Consider the following 25,093-nt stretch of genomic DNA (forward strand, 5'->3'; position numbering starts at 1 on the left):
GTAATGTAATGTTAGATCTAGGAATCATACTTACAAAGATGACACTCACTTTAAATGCTTGCCTGTTTAACCCCAGCCGATTTTAATATTTTAACACATTTAATCCACCCGAAGGAAATATTACATGTAGTACTAACACAGTACTAACATTACACGTGACTACAAAATTAACGGACTAATCCAAGGCTTAAATTTTTGAATTGTGTTTGAACTAAATGTTTTTAATGGGGTTGCAGCGTCGAGGTATCTTCTCGCTGGCTTTTGACATTGGCCGCACACGCAACAGACCTCAATAAGATTCGACAGGCTCCCATCACCGGCCTTCGCAACATATTTACCGTCCTTGACAGATCTATATACACGAATGCCTTTCTAGAGTCATATTATCAGTTAACATAGACTAAGCTTAATTAAGAACAATGTAGCTGTAAATCCGTGTTTTGTACCTACGTTTAGATTTTTCTAAACTTTGTTTTCTGTCTGTTGTGTACAGTCATTTGAAAGTATAACTTGTTTTGAACAAAGAGTTATTATTATTATTTATTATATAGCAGATTTTAATATTTACACAGATTAATATAATTTACGTATTTATTGCAAATTATATTTTATGTTTGACTCCTTTCGAATGGCAGTTTTAGATGGAGTTTTCTAGGATAATATTGTTAAACTGCCAATAGAAACCCTTAAGTTACCGATACATCGTATACAAAGACATAGATTTTTTATACACACACACACACTTGTCTTTTAACCAATAGTTTTTATTCATTTAAATATCTTTAGAGTATTGTGATTACCCTTGCTTGTAACAACACTAATACATTAACATGTTTCATCCCTTAGTTTCATATTTTCGGTCATCCTGCATGTTTACTCGTTTTTTTTTTTCACAGTTGTGAATAACATCAGTTTTATATTAACAGGAAAATCTCTGAATGGCGAAATAAATAAAATAAAATTCAGCGATTACAAGCAAAAGGGACCAATTACGATTTGAATTATATTACAATGATTCGCAAATTATAATTATTATATTTAAAATATTAACCACACTGATAATTTACGCGATACACATTTTTATACGAACACGAATAAGTTCTCATCGACACATTTACGTTTCTGACAATATTTTAACGTAATAAAGAGAACGACATAGAACACATACAAAATGTTATTCTATTGTTTAAAATTGTATGGTAATTTATTAATTTATTAGCCATAATATATTATCGTATTTATATACATACCATAGGTTAAGACATATTTTTATCTTCTGAAGATTATACGTTAGCTTAGGAACGAGTGAGCTTTATAAAATGAGTAGATGTACACCTTGTATGTCCGATTTTTTCGCAGTTTAGTCAATTCAAGTTCTGATAAACGTTCTATTTGATTCTCAAATCAGCCATTTTGTACGTACCTTAGCGGGATAACCCGATTTGAAATCTCTTTTAGTTTTTCCAAAGCAATAATAAAATAGGTTATATAGGCTTAGATGCACACATAGAATATGTTAGTGATACTGCCAAATTAAAAGCTTCGAATTTTTTTTTTTTTATATTTTTGTTGCCAGTGCTTACGCTATTGCAAGTGATGCAAATTTAGCTATTGATGAGATTATATTATATTTTTTCAGCATTTATACCACCCAGGAGGTAAAAAATATTCCGTAAATTCACACATAAATACATGTTAAGAAAAAATTTATAAAACTAAATTCATTAATCACGACTGAAATTTCACTTGTATCAAAAAACCTGGGTGTGAATTCGTAAAAAAAATAATGCATTGGTTGATAAGAATGCTCTGTTCAGACACAGATGATAAATATCCTGTGCCGCTAGGTGTCGTGCGGAGGGCGGGTCGGCTCGCGCAAGTGAGGGAGCACCCTTACCAGCGCACGGCCTTACCGGCGCCTTAAATAACCCGCCATTTGCTCTCACGCCGCCATTTTGTTCACAAGGTGAGAAGCGCGCACGGAACGCATGCCTTACTATGAATACGCTTGCATTTCTTTGAGGAATATTTAACTGGTTTATTGTTATTGTAACTATGAATTATTTTATGGAGGAAAGATTGGTTCCTTATTTAATGACTTACTCAATTGCCAGTTAAATATTTTGTAGCTTTTGTGAAAGTAGACGCTCTAGCAATCATATTCGTCAGTAAGACTGCGTAAGCGCCTTTGCTTTATGGTCTCTCTGTGTCCTCTTTATTTTTGTGTACTTATTAGTTATGCTCTTATTAGTAAGTTCGTGAATAGGTATTATGCCCGTCACTACTTCATCCTGGATCTGAAGTGAATCTGCATAATTTTAAACTGTGATTTTTATACTTCATTTTTATAGAGTTTTTTTTATCTGTTACATGTTGTGATATGGATATAACAGTTTTGAGAATTTTGTAACAAGCCTAAAGCCCGGTAATGAACGCCAATGTTACCAAAAATGTATGCTGAAATATCACAGCATGTTCTCATAGCATCACTTTACGTGATCGTTGAATGTTCTTCGGGTATTGTTTAGAAATTTAAGTGAGGGAAGAAGGATTGGTGTTTCTATTTAATTGTCCATTTTATCAATAGATTTTTTCTTTTAATATATCTGCCAAATGTCCAGAGGTGCTAAGCTCAGGTTGTGAGATCCTTCTTTCCCGATTTCCCCAGTATTAGTCAAAGGACAGCGCATTTTTATTTGTGCCATCAATCCAGTATTAAACAAAATGCACCTCCTTTGACTTGCGTTTTATAATCATCACAAGTTTTTCTTAGTCAATATAAGTTTTATATAAGATATAAGTTAGTTGTTTCTATTTTTGCCTTAGGTATTATTTTATTATATATCTTTCGTATTTGAAAGCAATTATTTGTAAGGTTATATGCACTTGTGTCCTTGTGGATTTATAAAGGCATACCAATGTCGTTTTACGTATTTTTCACGCTTTATATGAAATGAGTTTCGTTTCAAATCGCTATCCGTAATTTTATGAAGAAATTTATATAAGGATTGATTTTTGTTTAATTATTATTGTTTCAATTGTTGATTGTAAATATCAAATGCATTTTGAAAGGATATTATATGCAATAAATTATCTGAAATTTTACGTGTTGGTTTTTTTCTTTTTAGCTGGTATAGGTTCGCGATCGCGGTGTAATTGTAATTGTTTTTGTGAATTGAACAGTCGATAAAGTTGATGACGTGCAGTCATTTGGCCAAATGTAGCCTTACACAACTAACACGCAGGTCCACAAGGCCAAGTCCCCGTTTGTCTCAATAATAATTATGATATGCACCGTCATAACTGCTATTGTCACTTGCAGATATTTGTAACTATGTATTTATATTATATGAGTCACTAACATGCAAATATGTAATGACATTATTGATACGTTATCACAAACTTATTAACAACTTTACGTGAATGCTATCATATACGATATTATTAAACTATGAAGCGACTGTGTTGAATAACTTACATACTTGCATCGGGGTGCTATGGTTATCTATATAAGTGATATAAAAATTACCTATGCTTGTTTGTTTGGGCAATGTTTGAAGCATGGGCTCTCGAGTTCTACTATGTATCAAGCATTGCTCTTATGGGAACTATTGGGCATTTAATCCTATATTGTAGATCATTATCATACTAAATTATTATTTAACATCAACCATTAACCGCGTCAACTAATTTAAAATAAGTATTCGTTGTTTAATAATTAACTAGACCACGATAGGAAGAATGTCGCGGCACGAATGCCTGATAGCCTCCCGCCGAACATAGTTTTTATTATTCTATTATTTTTGGAATTCCGTACACCTACATCGATCCGAGATCACGGTTTACCGCTTTTAGCTGCATGTCGTGCCGGTTTCCTACCATTGCAAGTCCTATAAATCGAATATTTAACTCAAGCCGGCGGGCAGCGAAAAGCGTTGAAGCGTTGGAGCTCGCGATTGAGGCTACGTGTAGTCGGACCATGACATTTGATCGATACTAACATTCTGTTTTCTCTCTTCTCGTTAACCCGGCTAGGTGCGTGCTAAGGCGCCGAGGCACTAACAGCAGACGCGGCCGCCCGCCCCACCGGACTCGGTCGCCGCGTAACATTATCATCGGAACATCGACCACCATGTAGCTATAGCTGTTGGGCCTTTCACGTTAACATTTACTATGTATTTTAATAGTCTAACTATTAACATTTATATGCCTGTTATGTTTATAACATGATGAACTTTATTAACAAATTTATATACTATATTTTTAATGGCACACGCCATCGACTATATTCACTATTTTGTACTTCTGTTGTCGCTTATTATGTTTAGCACGAGTGTTGCTAGGTTACCCTATCTATGACGGCGTTAAATTTTATTTAAATTTATTTATATATTTCATGGAAAATTATGGTCAAAATTATTATTATTCAGTTTTGAAATGTTTTAAAATTTAGCGCCGTAAAATATTAAATGTTTATTTATCCCTAAAGGGATATATTTCGGTACTATTATTTCGTGTTTTGCTTCAAGTGTTTTTATTTGAGTAAAACGTGCCTGACCGACAGTAGTTATAAACCTAGTACAAAGAAATAAATATGTAATATCACAAAAAAATTAATGAACTCCTGGGATGAAGATCGTGGCCTTAAACAAGATGGCGGCCAAACTGTAAGTATTTTCTGTTCAAATCGAATATAATCAGCACTCAAGATTTGACTGATGATCGAGTGATTCGAATAATAATTATAAATTTTCATGTACGAGTCGATTTCTTTATTTTGGCAGAAATATATATAAACTTAAAACCAAAGACTAATGTTTGCAGACGTAACATCTGTTAGAAACATTATTGTTGAAAAAGTCTTCCTACAATATTGAATAAAAATTGTCGATGCGTACATGAATTTTCAAAAATAATATGTTTATAGAAGTATATTTTTATTTTTAGTGCTTAATATTTATACATGGATATCAAATGTGCATCCCAAGTGCCTTAACAATGTACAATGTTCACGTTTGTGGTTCTATACATATTGTTATGCTTATTTAATAGTTAAGGAAAGTTAGAAGAGATTAAATTATTGTTAACTTTACTAAATGTTAATGTTTTTCACCTTTTTTTGCATAAATCAATGGAGTATGAAATTAATCTCTTTATTTTGATAGGTTTATTAGTAGGTATATAGTTTTATTATATTTTTTACATTAAAGCCTTCGTTGCAATCTCTTGCGAGAATCTCTAGTGCGTTATCGCAATAAAAGTTTCTTTAATGGGTTTTGTAATATCTATTATACATTGATTTTTATATTCTGTGCTTACGTCTCGATATAGATAAAAAGCAACTAGGGCAATCATAGTTTAATTGTTATTGTAAATAGCTTTTAAAAGTAATAAAGTCAAAGCAATAATATTTTCAATAATTACATTTATTAACGTTAGTGCAATAGATGTGTTAATGCGAATTCATATTTTATTATAGGTCTCAATAGATTCGTTGAGAAATATTTAAAATATATAAGAGATCTGATGTTGAGATTAAATCTTATAATAAAATTAGGAACAATACCTTTAGGAAATGATACGAAACATTCAAAATAATTAATACAGTAAAAACCGTTTCAGTCATATAATTCGAATATTTTCTCAATAATTTTCAATTTAAACGCTGTCCGTCCATGATTACTTCATCGTGTAAGTACTTAATTTGTTGATAGTTCATAGTAAAGTGTCACTTCACGCAATTTTTTATGGAATGAAGATCGAAATGCCCTGTATTTCTTTTCAAAATCACATCTCTGCAATAATAATAAAATAAAATATTGCTTCCCAACGTTTTCGTTTTTAATATTCATATTCTATTTCAAATAATTTATAGATAAGTAAGAATATATTTAGTTTTTATACTCAAGAATACAAAATTTATTTATAATCACAAGCTTTCCTACATTTGTTTGGTACAAAATTATTTTATACAAATCTAAGCATTTAAAAACGTGCGATGCCATAGACACAGTTTTGAAATCTAATAGCAATAGACATTAAGAAACTATAAACGTACAAAGCTTGAAACTGCTTCTATATAATATCTTGTATATTATATGCCACTGTTGCTAATAGCTTGCGATCGCGAAGCGTTTTAGAACATAATTGTGCCATCAGAGACGTGTTAAAATCGACGTCATTATTATATTAATTGTACTTATTATAGCGATATTAACGGCAATAAAAATCGAGTGCCTTTTATAAACTCTTTGTAAATATTTATACATTATTGCATATTTTTCAAAAGTATTATATAGAGGAGAATGAATTCTTAAAATTGTTTTCCAAAAACAAATTATCATAGTATATCTTTATCTACGTTAAAATTAGTTAAGTGAGATTGTGCATATTACTTATGTCTGTTTTAATGTGTGTCTAAGATTGATTTGGCATTAGTAAATATATTATTTGAAAAATGTATTGTGTTTTATTTATAATTATCCTTATTATGTCCCCTTCATAAAAATGAACTATAACTGTAAGAGGTGACTATTGAAAAAAAGAAATAATTCAAGATTTATCACATTCTGGACCTAACTATTAGAACTACTTGTTTTTTTTTTATTATTAATTTTTATTCACGTTCAGTTTCAACAATAATAATATGGTCAATGGTAATTAAGGTATCAGTGTTGCAAAAAGCTGCAGAAATATTTACTTTTTTTATTAGAAACTCAGTTCATAGAAGTTTTATTCTAACAGATTATATTATACAGCTAATGTATTTATCACCTATTTGCATAATTCATCATTAGTATCATTGTTTTAAAATAGTTCAACAAACTCGTCATAATATATTAGTTGCAGCGCCATCTATGATAAAACAGGGTAACTAAATATGTCTGCAGCTCTCAATACCAACATGGTTCCATTGCTTATCTACTTCAGCCGAAAGCTCTGAAACTATTTGTGCTTGTGGCTGTTCATCGGTTACAGTACAGGGTCCTTCCTCAAAGAGGACGCTTGTTAACTAATTTGGAACCAATTCGTTATTTACTTCATTTAAATAGAAATAAAATTAAGCAAAATCATGCATTGATAAAAGTATTACAAATGTACTCATAGATAGTCTTGATATTATAGTATAAAATATTTGTATTATTTTATAATTGACATTAACATTTCCAAATGATTATTTTTTTTATCAATAAATGATAAGTTAAAAACCTAACTTAAAATAGAAGTTACAGGTACCTATATTGTGGGTATATGCACTTGGTAAGGCATCTTAATTTTGATTTCGACTTGTTTGGAACATTAAGTTTTTACTATCATCAATCCACAGAACTTATCAGTATTAACGAGCATGTTAGAAATTGATACCTATTAAAGGAAAAGATATTTCGCTAAATACTTATGTTAGGTGTATCAGAAAACGCATAGAATAGGTACATATTTTATAAAGCTGTCATCATAGTAACATTCTAAGTCAAAACGTACATTTTTGTTTATCTTGGTACGCTCTCTGCGCTCTCACATTTGGCTATACCCGGAGTCGCTACAAAATTTGTGATTACAAACTAGCCACTGTAAAGAATTTTTAATTGCAGTTACGCACTTTGAGCATTTTAAATGGTTGCAATTTGAACTTTTCGCGATGCTAGAAAATGGAATTTTAAATTCGCCATTCCGGGGGTAGCTACGTGGGAATAAACACCCGGCAGTTTAGAGCTGCATTTGTCGCTCCACGGTTTATGCCTGGAAAAAAAATTTCAACACGTTTACGCCTGTGTATTTTAGAAGTGCTATTTGCACGCCATTTCATACTTGCTTGTTTTAATTTAAAGGGGTGGTAAACGTGAGCGTAAGCCGTAGACGCACATTTTTCTACGTAGGAACGTACGTACCTACACCCAACATCGTAGAACCACAGAACTATGTGCGTAGAACTAACCAGCAAAATATCTATGAATATCTATTTAAGATTGAAAAAAAAAAAATTTCTACACAATACCACAGCACAATACACATAACTACAAATACAGTTTTCTGAAAGAAAAGCACTAGAGTAACTAAAGAACGAATATTTAAATTTTAATGTCCTTCTTGTATTTAATTTGTACTATTAATATACTTACTTTACAAAAATCTAATTATAGGTTTGTAGGTAATGAATTTTGAAGTCTAGCTATTCGTGAATGTGAAGATAAAAAAAGATGTTTTCAAGATAAACCGTTTTACCTACCTCGCATAGAAGCTATTTACCTAAGTGTAGGTATTATTAAAAAACATTTCCTGCTCTTTAATCGTAATTAGACCCTCGGACTTCTGATATAGATGTTCACCTTAAGGCAAGCTCCTTATTATTAAAATCCGACAATTACATCTGATTGCGTCCACATCATAATTTCTCACAAGGAAATATTAAGTTATTTTCAATATCCTGAGTGTAGATTGGACATGCCTTTCACGTGTCACTAGGCATGTCATGTCGGTATCCTTGCCTGTTATTAACGAACTAGAGCAATTTAGAGTTTAATACTTTGATTTACATATATGCATGAGGTAAATGACGGGTAATTGGGCTGATATTTTTTTTATATTTATTACTCTTTCCATGATAAATCTTGTAATAAACGATATACCGTTTGATGGACGTTAGTAGGTGTAGCATTTATGAAAGTTAATGCAGATTGCTGTCATGTGGTTAATAATAATTTACAAGGTACAGTTTGTAGCGGGATTTTTATATTTTTTTGCATTTTTTTTTCTCCTTATTTTGATTCAATAGGTCCTAAATAGGATATCGGTTCTATAACGGTTATTTACTTATTTGGTTTATACGTAAAAGTAAAAGTAATATAAAGTCTAGTAAATCATGCAAAATTCAGAATTAGGTTGTGTAATAAACAGCATTAATTTAAATTATCCTAATCAAGGTGCTCTATATATTGTACGCCTACGAAATTTTCTTCGTAGCACTTAAATAGACCATCAGAAGAAGGAAGTCTCATATTATTACATTCGTAAATTCTATTACATATTATAACATTTAGGTTCTATTGATATATTGACGCATATAATTAAACTATCATACCGCCCGCGACTTCGCCCGCTTTGTATAAAACCTAATAAATTCTATATTAGAACCTTCCTCTTGAATCTATTTATAAAAAAAACCGCATCAACATCGTTGCGTAGTTTTAAAGATTTAAGCATACAAAGGGACTTAGGGACAGAGAAAGTGATTTTGTCTTATACTATGTAGTGATACATAGTAATTATGTATATTGTAGCCATCAAACGTTTACTTTTAATTAAAAATCCCAAATATATTCATCCAGCAATTTCACGTGAAAACGTTCACAAAATGTATATATTCGTATAATTTAGTAGCATTGTTGACGAAGGATTGTGCGTGCAGGGGCGCTGGCTTGGGGCAGTTACTCGTAAAATTGCAGCGAAACCTTAGGGGACCCTCTCAAGACGCTGTGCATTCTTAGACGAGATGTATATGCTGAATGTTCAGATCGTTCAAGTATTTGATTATTATTAAACAGGAAAAAACATAGATTTCGATTGAAATACTTCACATTATAAAAATACCATGTTTATATTATTATTATGACGCTACGTAGGTACATAAAGACGCTTATTATAATTGTTTCAACGTGAGGATTACAATTAATATATTCCTCGGATCTTATTATCCAACTCTATCGAACAAAATTGAATACAGAATTTGCTCTTATCATCTCACATCTAAGTCCTAAGGGACATTATATCTCGATAATATTTTTATTGCTGAAACTATCAAACCATTATGAATCTGATTTTACTTAAGTATACGTATTACATTATCGGCGTCGTAATAAGATAATGTATCTTCTCTTCTTCCCTATACTATAACATCAAGGAATCAACCCGGACCAACGTAACAACGTCGAGGGCGCGGGGTCGTAAAACTACTTCCCCTTGCGAGTAAGAAATGCGAGTACCGACACTCCGTTTCATATACGTTTACACACGTTTTCAAAATCAATGTTGTTGGAATAAGAATATCTTCACTTTTGTTGCGTAAACAAGTTTCAGTATATTTTTTTTGTGTTTATTTAGTTTTTGACTAAAAATGTACGAAGAAGGGTTACTCTTCTTTGGACACATTGAAAGTAAAACTTCAACGTAAGGCGACGATGTTGGTATCTTTGAACATTGCCAAAAGAGTTTCACTTCTGACACGTGTGCTCGGCACACACGCCCTTCTTTTTATTGGAGTTGCTAATCGTTTAGACATGTATATTTATTGAAATAAGGAAATAAGCTAGCAGTGCTAGCACATTATAAACACCTGAAAAATAAAATAAATTAGAAACAGATTTTCATACATCATTCCAAATGAAACAAAAAAAATATATTTACAATAATAAATAGCCATACGTTTATTTCAATTCTGGTTACTGAAGCTAAATTGTTTTTTCAATCTCATTTGTGAAAATAAAGCCAATTACGCCGTTTGATAAATACGACCTACGAACATTTATAAAAAATACGCTAAATTATAAATATCATGTTTTCATAACATCAAAAACGAGCTGAATATTTAAATTGTTTGCTCCCATTACGTAGGTATTTCGATTTATTACGTACCTACTAAAGAATCTCCCTATATTTTTATATCTATCCGTCTATATCCTATTACTGATTTATACAGATACACTATTATACATGATCTGCTGTTAACCTCGTTTCTCTATAAAAGTGGACAATTTCCCTATCATATTTCATTTAATAAACACTTAGAAATGGCGGTGCACTTTATCTTTGTTTATATCGCTGTATTATACATAATTAACGGCCGATAATTACACGCTCGGAGATCTTTACAGACGTTGAAATATTACAAACTGATAGGGCAGGTTTTTGTTGGATAAAGCAGTTTATAAACGAATTTTGTCGTAATATTATGACAAATCTGCGTTTACGATAAACCTTGATTGCTAAGCTTGATTGAGTATAGTTTTCAAAGATAGGTAAGTCGATATGACAGGTGACAAGTATTATAATGAAAGTTACACAAATAAAGTATGTACGTGAGGCCGTCTGCAATGTTTTAAACGGTCCCATTAGATAATGTTAAATTCAGAAGTTTATTGAAATTGTTTATCACATTTTTTTTTCTAATTTAAGCTTCATAGAAATACTTCTCCAAAATTCTAATTAAAGATTGAAACAACTATAATGATTTATTAAATATGGAAAGAGTTTTCCTGCAGCATTTATTTGTAACTATATGCTTTTTTTCTATATTAATTATCTACGTACGAAGTTGAAATAATAATTGTTCAATTCTGTGCAAGCATGAGCAAAACTAAAGTCACCTTTATCCAAGATACGAGCTCGTAGATTATCATGAAGATACCGTTTTAATTACGGTGTTGTACGTGTAATTAGCCAGCACTTGTGTTTAAATCAACGACGTATTTAGTTTTTAATTAAGCCTTACGAGCCGCTTAACATACTCTAGCGCTGGTTAGGCAGCTTTTATGGGTGTTAAATTCATTATTTTAATTGAGAATCGCGTACAGTTTCGTAATATCTGGAAACTCAATTATTTAAACGGCTTTTAAATTGTCTTTATGAGTTTAATATCCAATCTCAACGGAATTAGTTTTTATTTCACAGAAGTTCGTATTAAGTTTCGTATATGGGTGTATAATTTATGCAGCTATTCAGAATCTAATTATTTGAAATATGTCTCGACAGCATTAAGTTTTACAAATCAGTTCATCTATACTAATATTATAAAGAGGAAAGGTTTGTAATAATTACCTATGTATGGTTTTCACGCATAAACTACTGGACCGATTTCACTGAGCAACAGACTATATTGCATTTTTAAAAAAAATTAGAGATCCTTACGAAAAATGCGATAATGTAACCCAAGGTGTAAAAAATTCCTTAATAAAAATTCTGTCATCGCGTGCGCTGCGGAATCTATTCCTTGAAGTACGAGGATGGTTCTTATGAAAAAAAACGTAAACATGTAGGTACCACGGGCGAAGCCGGGGCGGACCGCTAGTATTATAATATACATGACAACAAAGTGCCTACGTTTTGTTTTTCAAATCTAACTTCACTAAATTAAAATGCTCTACGAATCCAAAATATATCAAAAATTATCTGACATGTGTGGCTTTGTTTACAGATTTTTTATCTCCAAAAAATCAAAGACTCGCATATACCCACATAAGGAGTCGCTTTCTAAAATTCTCAACCGTGTAATTATAAAAATGTCACTCCTTATTAGAAACGGCTAGATATCGGTTACAGCTGCCAGTCATTTTTTAAGATACGCTTTTGGTTTGAGTGCAACAAATGTGGCTATGTTTGGGCATAATTAGTGAAATATTAATATTTTTATAAGATTAACTTTTATTGCGTTGTATTTTTAAAATCCCTAAACCTAGGATACATTAGAGGGGATTTGTTAACACACATAGATTAGCTTCACCTGTATGTTTGTATGTTACTGACTCTTTTAAAGAGCTGATTATGACTCACTTTTAAAGAAAGGGCTTAAGTTCAAAATTCGTACACTTTTCAAACATCGTTGGCATAATTTGATGACACGCCATTTTTGTCCCAATCATAAAAGCTTGTTTTAAAGTTTTTAACATTTTTTATTTTTTAAATATTAAATTATCCATAGGTACGTTGTGGTGCGCTTCGTATCTTTTTCTTTATAGTTTATAAACACACATATTTCTATAGTTGCACAGTATTTTTGTAGAGTAACACATCGGTTTTATGGTCTGTCCCTACTTTCTAACGAGTAATGAAAATGTGTTTCTTCGCAAGAAACTGCTCGTAACAATGATTTATATTACGAAGAATACCACGCACGACGCATTTCCATCTATATAGGTGTTTTTATGTACTTACTGCAGTGACGATAAAACATTTTTTATATTGTTTCATATTATAATGATTTTTATTGACATTCGTGCCGTTGTGTATATGGATAATATTAGAATCAATTTCAAATAGAGATATTAATGTATCTGAAGGAAACTTTGTATGTTTTCATATAGGCCTACTATAGTAGGTAGGTTTCAATTCTCTAAAATTTACACACGGTCAATAAAAAATTGTAGTAAATACATATATTTATAATAAAAATTAAGAATCATTAATTATAAGCACTCGCATTTTAAGACACTATTTGCAGCAAACAATATTTATTTATATATATCAAATCTGAATAATTGATATAACAAATTCAGAACAATCTTGTGACATACACAGCACGAATCTTCAATGTAACACCATTAGGAAATTACATCAAATATTCAGATGATATGAAAATTCAATAACTTTTGCTTTGTCATTTGTATGGACGCAGCGTAGCCGTTGCTCCTAGCAACGGCAACTTTCCCCGCCAAAAGCCTTCGTCAAGTTTCATAGAGTGCTCCGTGATCGTACTGTTAATGAACTTTCAGGGAATATTATAATTTGTGTGCGTTGCGAATGACTTGGTCTTCACCCTATTATTGCAGGCGGTGTAACCAACTTTTTTTCAGGAGGAAAAACGTCAAACTCAAACATTCATTTATTCAATTAGACTACTATTTAGTAGCACTTTCGAATCGTCATTACATAAGTATTTTTAACATTTACCACCGATTCGGAAAGCAGTATCTATGGAGAAGAATCGGCAAGAAACTCCATAGTTGCTCTTTTAAAATCATGTCAATATTACATAATATGTAACTTATATCTAACTTATACATTATCATAATATGCAAAGAACTGTCCTGTGGTTTTTACGCGACAACCCTCCATGGGTCTTTATCGTCCATATATTCCTGAATATTGTAGTACGCTCTCTGAACTAGTACATTTTTTATATAAGTTTTAAATTTAGAACTACTAAACTCTTTAATATTGAGAGGAATTCTATTGTATAAGCGTATACCTTGACCCATAAATGAATTTTTAACTTTAGCTAATCGGAAAAATGGCATTTCAATTCTATTCCTGTTCCTTGTGCCATAATCGTGTCTATCTCCTACTCTTGTGTGTAAGTCGGCGTTTTTGTGAACATGCAAAATATTATTAAATATATACTGTGATGGTACAGTAAGGATACCAGTATTCTTAAAATGATCTCTTAGTGAGTCCCGAGCACGTAAATTATATATAGAGCGAATGGCTCTTTTCTGTAAGATAAATATAGTTTCTATATCTGCAGCCTTGCCCCACAGTAGAATTCCATAGGACATAATGCTATGAAAGTAGCTAAAAATTCAACACAAGTGGTTTTTTTGGCATTTAATAATAAATTATTGGCAGTAAACCATTCAGATATGTGTAAAAGAGCACTGTTCACTTCGTCAACATTTGGGTCATGCCTATCCACATTAAAAATTAATGAGGTATCATCTGCAAACAGAACTATTTCACACCTATCCTGCAAATAATAGGGAAGATCATTGATATATACCAAGAACAAGAAGGGACCTAAAATGGACCCCTGTGGAACACCAATGTTAATTGACGCACCGCTAGAACGTTCTCCATTAACAACTACAGTCTGTATCCTATCATGCAGGTATGACGCTATGAGGTTCTGGGCTTTTCCTGTAATTCCATAGTGATTAAGTTTACGTAACAAAGTACAATGTTCAACGCAGTCAAATGCCTTGGAGAGGTCACAAAATATCCCCAGAGCATTTTTTGAGTTTTCCCATGCTTTATAAATATGTGTTAGAAGTGCAACTCCAGCATCTGTGGTTGAGCGCCCCTTTGTGAAACCAAACTGTTTGGTGTGCAGTAAATTATTAGATGCAAAATGACTACTCAATTGGTTTAATATTAACTTCTCGAATACCTTACTTAATGTTGGTAAAATAGAGATAGGTCTATAATTGTTACAGTCTTCTTGATCGCCCTTCTTAAATAGAGGTATAACTTTACTAAGCTTTAGTAAATTAGGAAATGTACCATAGTCACAACACTTATTAAATATGAAAGCTAAATTTTTCGCAATATTTTCTATTATATTATTAACTAAATTTACGGACATTCCCCAAAGATCACAAGTATTTTTTAGATTAAGCGTCTTAAAGGCAGTAACAATATCACTAGCAGTTACGTGTCGTAATTCAAATAATGTACTGCACCCCGCAACATGGTCCCTCAAAAAGGTTTCTGCAAGTGCTGAAGACGAATTTAAACTATTAGTAATAGTAGCAGAGACACTACTGAAGAATTCTTCAAAAGCAAGCGCAACATCAGCACTTTTGTCAATAACCCTGTCATTATTTACAAGTTTTATGGTATTACTTGATTTGCTTTTACCAAAACACCTTATACGTTCTACGAGCGTTAATAGCCATGAAAAGTATTTCGAAAATTATTTTGTATTATTCTTTCTATTCTAATATATCTAATATTTCTATTAACACATAAACTTAATGGGTGTTTATGGAAGTAGGGAAAGGATTAATTAATTATCAGATTTGTCTGAAAAAGACAAGAATAATAAGGAAAAACTTGAACAAGATTTTAAAGATAAAATTTGCATCACTCATGTGGGAAATACCTACAATAATTTGATGATATAAGTAGGTATTTAGATTCTGGTCGCCATCAGTGTGTTAAAAAATAACCCTGGTTATTTTTATTATTTTATCTCACTACTTCCTAAACAAAAGAACCATACTACAGAGCGATAGAACGGTAGTAATGTAAAGGCACATCTTTATCCATCAAGATTTACAGCATGTTCGGCGTCGGCCATTCACTCCGCACTAAAGGGTAAAGTTCTTCCAAATATACTTCCCACTTCTCAGTGCAAAGGGCCGCCCTACGATTCAGCAAGAACCGTTTTATTACTTCTAACTGGAAAGAAACTCATTGGATACTTTTTTATTTGTTCTGCCCGTTTCTCTTCGTCCCTTTTTGTCTAGAAGTTTTTAAATACATTTTCCCTTTCGTCGTTTTTCCTCAAATACGCTTTGTGAAAAGTTTTTATTGTACCCAAATTACTTTTGAGTTTGAGATTTTCTTCAGTAGTGTTGTAATTAGCTAGATTTGAATTTATATTAATGTTTGTCGAATGAATTGAAAGAAATTAATAAATAAAAAAGTAATAATTCAACTTAATTTACAGCTACCTGGAATAATTCCTCCTCATCAAGGCATATTTAAATAACCGAATAAATGAATAATCTTGTGAAATCCATGGACAAATTTGATGTTATAAGTTTAATAAAAGACAATAAAGCAGTACACAAAGGGGGCAGTTTAATCAAACACCTATCACTATAAAGCCAGGAGGTTTAAAGGCAAAACAAACGAGCAAATTAGTCCGCCCGACAGATCCTGATTGATGGATGGGTTACCCGCAGACACAGTCTTATTAACTTCTAAACAAAATCCCCGAAATGTTCGCTGAATTTGGAGCAATTTATTTATTAGTTTGCGGACTAATTATGGTTAATGTGTTTCATTAGTTGGAAACGGTGTTTGAAAAGGAGCAATTCTTGTGAATTTTACTATATTAGAATGTATTAGATACATTTTGAATTCTTTAAGAATAAGTATTCTTAATCTACTATGTATATTAATTTAGAAATAAAATGAATTACAATATTCCCTTATTTTGTTTTCTTTTTTTATGTCACCTGTTTCACCCAGATTTTTAAAACCACAAAACCAGTTTTGAGATTATTTTCTGCAACAAGAAAACACATTTGGAGTGGATAAAGTTTTGTAGATTTCAGTTAATTTATAAATAAATTTAATAAACCGTTAACTGGTTAATTAAGATATTATCTTAATGAGTATTTATGTTTTATTTGGTTTGTAATGATACTAATTATAATATTGATCATCATATAAATGCGGTTTTTATGTTTGTTTATATGTTTATAAATTACCTGATAAAAAATAATAATATAATCAAGATTCAGATATGTAATATCAAAACACAGCCACGAAAAAATGTCTCTTAAAATCTATATGATTATTTTCAGGCACGTACAAAGCAAAATTATTCCAGTACTAGGTTTCGCTTAAGAAGTAACGATACGGCACTATAAATTCGAAACTCTTTCGAATTTACCTTTATAAGAACGTGGAAGTTTAACAAACTTACGGTTTTCCACTAACCTACAAACTCTAAAGCTACTAACAAATCTATTCCCATAGCCATAAGGTTCATATTAAACTAAGCAAATATTAAGGCAAGGATCAGAAAGAGGTTGTATATTGGAAATTCCTGAATGTTCGGAACGTTCGTCTGATATCGAATGTCGACGACGACAGTTTGAACTGCGATTGGAGCCCGGCTCCGGACGTGTTGGCTTTCCAGCGACGTGAAGGAGCATTTTGTTTTAACATTTTCAGTAAAAATAGAACTGCAATTGCAATTGGCTTATTTTGCGTTTGGAAATGCGGATTTAGGATTTGAAAATTGTTTAGGCATTGCTTTTGTTTTGGTACTTAATGTATATTTGAATATTGCTAAATATGCAATAAGACAAATGATGAAATAAGTCACAGTTAATAATATAGCACACTTCTAATTGATTATACTGATTACAAAGCTTTAGGATGTTTACTAAGGAAATTTAACATATATAAGGACTAGGTGCATACCTATCGGTTAGTTGTTTTTGAAGTACCTACGTATAAATAATCTTTATTATAGAAGTGATTCAATAGTCTTTTTTTTAATATTATGCCTATTATTATGAAACAGATGAATCGCAAAATTTTATGCTGATTAAGAAATTAACTTTTCATGTACCTACAAGTAAAAGGTTTTAAAAGTAGGGATTAATTTGTGCGTAAACTTTTTATGTCTTCATAAACCGTATTATAAAATTTATAATGAGCGGAGCGTCTTTCGGTATTCCGTAAATATTAGGGCGCGAAATAAACTAGTGAAGTTTTAACTCCCATAAAACAAAGTGTCAGTTATTACATTAATAAGGAAGGGCCGACCGCAAAAACCCAACCCTTTTTGTTTATCCTTCGGGAACGTTGCAACTTCCGTGCTACGATTAAAACATGAATTTACACACCTTGTTGGATGTGCCTGGAATTTTAAGTGAATGTAACGGTCTATATTTTTAAATACAGTTTAACACGTTCATGTCTCCACATAAGATTCAAATTAAAACAATTAGCACGTCAGGATACATCGTAAAAGGTTATAACTCTAAGATTTTATGTCTTACCAGTTGCCCATGTCATGTTCTTTACCCGTTCGACTCTTTTTCCTTATTCTTGTCCCCCCTATATTTTTATATCTTTATACAAGGCGTTAGGCGGGCAACCCTTTTGCAACCTACCTAGTTTGCCAGATGACTCTGAATAAAAAAGTTTCAAATACTATAGACATTATATATCATATCATATCCATAACTTTCATTCATCCTTGTTAGGATAACCACGGTTTGTCTGATTTATTAGAGTCCTCTTTAACAAAAACCTCGCCATCATAGGCTGTTTGCAGACATACAATTTCAATGTGTTTCGTGTTTTCCATTAATCTTATTACTGTTTTTGTTCGTGTCGGCGATTCTGATGTTTTTGCGCCTTCGGAAAAGGGAATTATTAAATCTGATAATAAATTCTATTTCAGCTTAAGTGTTAAGTAGAGGACACAAAGGTTTGTTGTTTGAATTGTAAATTAAAATTTGGTACCTAAGTAGTTTTTGACGAGGGATGAAATAAATTTTCGCGCGTTTTTCATTTACTGAATTATACATCGTCACCAAATATAAATAAATCATTTCCCATGAAAATCGGTCAGTCTATTTGAGAGTTAGGGGAACAGAAGTACCATAGCATGAAAGTTGGATATTATAATTAATTATCAAGCTAAATTTAAATATAATAATATATCAAAACTATAAATACCTACCTATATTTGTATAATTATTAAAGAGGCTATCACACAAACGGACACAAACATGATGTCACGAAGATAATTAATTTTATTATAAATTGTAAGTAATGTTTATTGTTTATTATAAATACTACTATAGTAGCATCCTTGTTAACAGCGATAAACAGTAAATGCAGAAATTTAAATATATTTATTTAAGCAAAGTACCTATGATAAAAAACAATTGAATCTTATCATATAATCATTGAACAATATTTCTTATCAATATACTCTGAAAAATTGGTAGAATATAAAACAATGGACAAAATAGAACCTAGTGACCCGGTTGATTATAATGTTATCTAAAAATAATAATTTAATAAAATTCACAGACGCGGAAATAATTGATTTAATGGTTTCTATGCACGTTATTATAATTTTTAAAAGGGTCAATAAGATATTATTATTATAGAGTATTATTTATCTTAGATTCATTAGGGTCAATTCATATCTAAATAAAAGATAATTCTTCACTTATATAGCTTTATTAAAGTAACAATACACCATTCCATTCTTCCTCCTATCTTTCCAAATCTCTCACATTCATAAAGTTAATTTATTTGAGCTGTACAAAACAAATTTATCTTAAACTAAATACGTGACAATCGTATCGTAGTTTTCATTTTCTCACAAAAGATATTCAATATTTACACATTCTTAGCAAACATTATCTTAAAGTAGATAGTAAATAATAATATTTATAAATAATTGAGACGAGACAATAGTTACGTGACAAACAAATTAATAACTTCCGTTTATAAATAAGTTATCTTACTTCCATGAATGTGAAAAGTAGGAAAATTTGTACGTTCACTGTACTGTTTAAGATAATAATTATAATTGTTAAAAAATAGTATTCTTCGAACTGAAATTTATTTAATTTTAAAGAAAATGTAAATAAGAATCTTATAATAATTATCAATAAAGCACACACGTCCTTGAGAGTGACATAATTATATTCCAAATTCAAAAAAAATCAAATTCAAAATTCATTTATTTATATTACGGTTAGAGAAAATTCCCTGTCCATTCCACAATTGAATGCCTTATTTCCATGCATATCGGAAGGAAATATAATAATATAATGATCGGAAAGCTTAATATGTTCAGCTTTTCCTTTCGAAACCTGATTGTTTGAGAATTGCCATCTTAAAATGCAGGATAAAGGTTATTACAAATAAATGATACGGTGAGAAAATTTAAACAATACTAAATCCTAATACCTACATATGTTTTATTATTATGCATAAATTATTGAAAATATTTTAACAGATAGACAGGAATAATATTTAAAGAAAGATATTCTGATGCATAGCTAGGAAAAAACTAGTCTATAAAACTATTTCTAATAAATATAAGGACTAAAATATCAATTATTTCATACACTTATTTTGATGGAAACGACGTGACGATAAATCGTGAAATAGTGTTATTATTATAGCAATACCACAGAAAACAATAGCTACACCACACATATCAAAATACCAATAGTATTGTCTAGTCGCATAGCCTACTTATTCGTGAATACGTGAATACAATATTGTATATTATTATTTCTTAAATAATGCACGAACGTTCTTTCATCATACTTGAACCATCTTTTAAGACAAGAAGGTATAGGTACACATTAACTGAAACATCACACGGCAATCTGATCGTAGCATTATATGTTAACTAAATACGACAGTCACTTCTACATCTATCACACACAGCCCATTGAGAATCCAGTTTGTACACAAAAGTCTAGTCTAGACATATATTTCGACTTCAAAGTTGAGGGGGTGATGCCGTTGGCTTTTCATTCTTACTGTGACGTGTGAATAGCCGACCCCCCCGTCTGTTATATTAGCGCTGGCGTGGGAAAAGTCATTGTCTATTGCTGCTATTCCCTGAAAACAAAAATATTATATGTAGCTTTCCATACATACTTGAAAAACGCGACCCGCGGTAAACAGCGGTGAAACTCTAAATATCCTGAGGGAGAGCTTCATTTTTCTGGGAAGAAAGGTTTTCAATGGAAAAATCCATTCAACTTTTTTCAAAAGTTAAAGTAGTGCAAAAGACTAAAGAGAAAATTTTAATATCCTGAGTATTTTAACAAATTTTTAATTGTTCGACATATGAAAACATATATAGGTAGGTATAATACCTATGTAATGATGTTTCGAACCGAAGCCTAATTTTTATTAAAAAAGCGTAATATAGCACACACGTCCTTGAGAGTGACTTATATTATATTATGGTCAGAGGAAATTCCCTGTCCATACCACAATTTAATACCTTATTTCCTATATGTATATCGGAAGCAATAATATAATGATCGGAATGCTTAATATGTACTACAGCTTTTCCTTTTGAAACCTGTTTGTATGAGAATTGCCATCTTAAATTGCAGGATAATGCATAGTCACAAATCATTGAGACGCGATCAAGGTGACGGTAAATGATTTGTTGTCATTAAAATATTTGCATTTGGCCGCGTCGTGACTGGGTATTTGTATACAAAATTAGGAATAATTAAAATATTTTCGTTGAACAATATAATGAATTTTCACGTCCCTTGACTGAATATTACATAGATGAAATAATAAATATATCTAGGTGAGCATAGTTAAATTAAAACTTTTAAATCATAATATTATAATGTACCTTAATTATTCGCTTTTCGGCATCATTATACGTCAATGTTTTAATTCGCTTCTTGAACGGTATCGCGAAGTCCTTAACTCTCTGATGGAACACCATCTTCCTGTGCACCGTGTCACCAACAATCATATCGTAGTTCTCACACAAACACACACACGAAGACAAAACAAGCAGAACTAAAAACCGCATATCGGTATCATTTCAAATCGAAATAACATCGTGTTGCTTACCCGACAAGCAATCGACAAATGACGAATGTAATAATTATTTACGGACGCCCGATAACCTCACCGTGTTTACTTAGCAATGTTAAAACAATCGAAGCGCTCACTTCGCTAAATTTTATTTAGTCTAAAGTCCATTAAGCGCTATTAACAACACGTTTGATGGATTCCAATTTGCACAGATAACTAGTTGTTGGTTTGTTTATTTTGATATGAAACAATAGACAATCGAGCGATTGTAATCCATATACGCTAGAATAGTAGTTACGTGTTTGGTTGTGAATAAAATTATTGGTTTTGGTGACAATAAATATTCCACTCACCTTGTATTGTTATTAGAGTGACCCACTTTCACTTAATTTTTGAAGTATTTATATTTGACAAAATAAAATTAAAAAAAACCTCTTCTCTCTTAATAAGAAATTCTTATTTAATTTTATCTGACAGAATGATTAATAATGTGCCTCTCAGACAGTTACAAGAGAGTTAAAAGTTGATAACAACCTTAAAAGGGCAATTTTTAATAAACAAAATGAATCTGATTTTCTGAACAGTCTTCAAAATGTTCGTGTTATAATTGATGGGGATTAACCCTGTCAGTACTTCGCAGCTTGTAATTATCTCTAGTGTTACATGTAATTATGCTTTTCGCACTTTAGCGAATAAATTATGAACAGCAAGATACATTTTATGTTTTTTAAACATGCAAATGAGTTTGTGTATGTTATACGCTAAATTAAATGTATACCTAAGTTAAAATTAAATGTATGCCTATAATATAGTGGAAACGTAACGTAGCGCTTATTTTAGTTTTCGTTCGTTTTAATTTGTTTGTAAATAGTAGTAAAAAATTGAAAATATTTGTATACAGCTGTTAAAATGTATCTTCTCTCTTTTGTTTTCTTACATCATTATTTTTTTTACTAATCGTGCAGGGTTAATAAGTTTTAATTAGACGTTTTTTTCACGTACTTACTTACCCGTTTAAAACAAAATAATATTATATATGATACATATCTATTATCTGATACAAAGTGAACTATATTAATCATTCTGGTAAAACAACAAAGTACAATGTTTAACCACGTTTGTTTTATCTAAGAGAAAGGGTTAGATAATGGTTTTAATTTAGATTAATCGCTCATTTGTCTCACCCTTTCTGTGTGAGCGTGTAATTTGGAAGGAAATTGAAGTTTCTTGTCTAATATGAACCTATTAAACTCAATTTGAGTGAAGGTAACGTTTAGAAATATCTACCGGGTGTTTCAATAGTCAGTTTAGAAAAAAAAAACTTTTATGACGTATTTATCCTGGGAAATGTTCAAACAAGATTATTACCAATATAGTAATAATCAAGAAGGTTTAATTAAATAAAATTATATTTAATATAATAATTTGTATCTTGTTTTTATGCTGAGTTCATATTATTCATATTGAAAGGTCATCTATTTTCATAATATAATGCAAACTGAGAAACAAAACCGCAACTAGATAATACTCGACACACAATAAGGTAGACTTTACTGCATTTTGATATTATTATTTTCAATAGTAAATATTATATTATGTATTATATTAGCTTATTGAAATGTAACATTTTTTCCAAATGCTTAGGTTGTCTATTTCCAATTTTAGAAAGGCTCCTTCATAATGTACTTAGGTACGCAGTGGAATGTCAAACAAAACAAAACGAACGCACCTAACCATATTTATGAGTTGCCTCAATATTGGTTTGAAATAAAATAAAAATAAATCCAGAATTCAAATATTGAACAGTTATCTCCACAGATCCGACTAAGCTTGTGCCTCGCTCGCTGAAACTCTATTGAAAGACATATATTTCCGAGGAATCCGCTTTATTTGTGAATTTGTTTAGAATCGCATCTCGAACTTGCGAGTTACTTGCTTATGTGAGGAATATTTTTAAAGAAATAAACGTATTTTTGAGAGCATACAGAAATGAAAATATAAATACCTGCTGCATTGTATTTAGGGTTTGAAATGATTAGGTATATTGGTTCAAAATTTATAATACGTTTTCGTAGTTGATTGCAGTTATAATATATTATGAAGAGCAGAAGTTTTAACTAAAAAATAGATTTAAATAAAGTACTTACAAATAAAGTACATGCATATCTACCTCTTTGAAAACATCAAAAGGCAATTATTGATCCTACCACAGAATCCTACACTATTTTTTAAATTAGATATTTATATATTATTGCGAATATAAATAATTGTGCTTGTTACGAATCATACATGTACAATATACATAGCTACATTTTCTCGAACTGAGAAACGGAACTTTTGTCTACAAATAAGAAGTGTAAGTCGCTTACACCTCGTGGCGGGAAATCCCCATGTAAGTAGCACAATCTCAGGGATCTGATAAATTGAAACAAAACCTTCTAGAATACTTTATGCATCGTGCATTTATTTACTGAATACAAGGACCAGATTTTCATGATAGTATTTTAAAATAGGATGCAGGACAATCTGAATCAATCGTTCAGTAAATATTTTTCGATTGAGAATGTTGTTTGTGTATAAACATTTTTAAATATGTAATTACGTAATGAGGAAAAATGTCAAAATTTACATCTGAAAAAAAAAGAACTTATATTTTCCACATAAACAGGGATGTTAAGCGATTAAGCCCTATAAATAGAAAACAAACAGTTTCAATATACACTTTGAACTTCACCATTACGCATAGGTACAACATCTCTGTCGTAAAATTTATGATTTATTACAATAATACCGCGGCCTATCAAATTATAATGCATAGCGTATCACTAATGAAAGTGGGTTCTAATACTGGATTTTCCCACTCAGTGAATCACTATACCCTACTCAATGTAATAGGATGAAAGCAAACGAAGCATTTTCAATGTTATATGGGAGAAAGGTTCCGCAATCCGATTGTGAATATGGTTTTACCATAATTGATGTAATGGTACAAAAATCATAACCTAGAAGGATATACGGATAAATATTAGTGGAAGAATAGAGGATATACATATAGGTATTTATTATTGTTTGTTGATTGAGGTTTGCAGTGGGTTTGTATTTGCGTTACGTAGAGGTTTTTTTACGAATAAACTAAAAAAGTAATTTTCAAGTCACTGTATTTATTTTATGCCATTAGTGTTTTGTAAAATGTTCAGTCAATAAAATTAATTTCAAACAAACATTGATTTTTTTTAAATATGTGTTCAAATAAACATATAAATATCATGTAAAAATATAATTAGTACCTGTATTGTACATGCATGGTGCA

The 25,093-nt window shown here is 31.1% G+C and overlaps 2 protein-coding genes across 4 annotated transcripts in view; one reads left to right on the top strand and one right to left on the bottom strand.

Moving 5' to 3' along the window:
• Positions 1-6,460, top strand: part of LOC123694785 (protein held out wings) — a 64,957-nt gene extending 58,497 nt beyond the window's left edge. For 2 of the 3 annotated variants that reach the window (XM_045640351.1, XM_045640352.1), the window contains exon 7: positions 237-3,105. In XM_045640351.1, the coding sequence (XP_045496307.1) occupies positions 237-265 (29 nt within the window). In that variant the 3' untranslated portion in view covers positions 266-3,105. Of the gene's footprint in view, positions 1-236; positions 3,106-4,035 lie in introns of those variants that run through there. The other variant, XR_006751863.1, reaches the window with a different exon arrangement.
• Positions 6,461-19,409: 12,949 nt separating this feature from the next.
• Positions 19,410-21,991, bottom strand: LOC123694791 (probable salivary secreted peptide). The gene is made up of 2 exons (XM_045640358.1): positions 21,593-21,991; positions 19,410-20,832 (listed from the first exon to the last, which is right to left on the bottom strand). Exons 1-2 carry the CDS (start codon positions 21,776-21,778, stop codon positions 20,692-20,694), a joined length of 327 nt encoding a protein of 108 aa, XP_045496314.1. The 5' UTR covers positions 21,779-21,991; the 3' UTR covers positions 19,410-20,691.
• Positions 21,992-25,093: the final 3,102 nt, after the last annotated feature.

Source organism: Colias croceus, chromosome 10 (genome assembly GCF_905220415.1).
Source record: "Colias croceus chromosome 10, ilColCroc2.1".
NCBI classification, from domain to species: Eukaryota; Metazoa; Arthropoda; class Insecta; order Lepidoptera; family Pieridae; genus Colias; species Colias croceus.

Excerpts from the sequence above, each read along its gene's own strand:
- LOC123694791 (XM_045640358.1), bottom strand. The coding sequence starts at position 21,778 with ATGCGGTTTTTAGTTCTGCTTGTTTTGTCTTCGTGTGTGTGTTTGTGT. Across the intron at positions 20,833-21,592 it reads CCGAAAAGCGAATAATTAAG|GGAATAGCAGCAATAGACAA; the intron begins GTACATTATAAT and ends TTTTGTTTTCAG.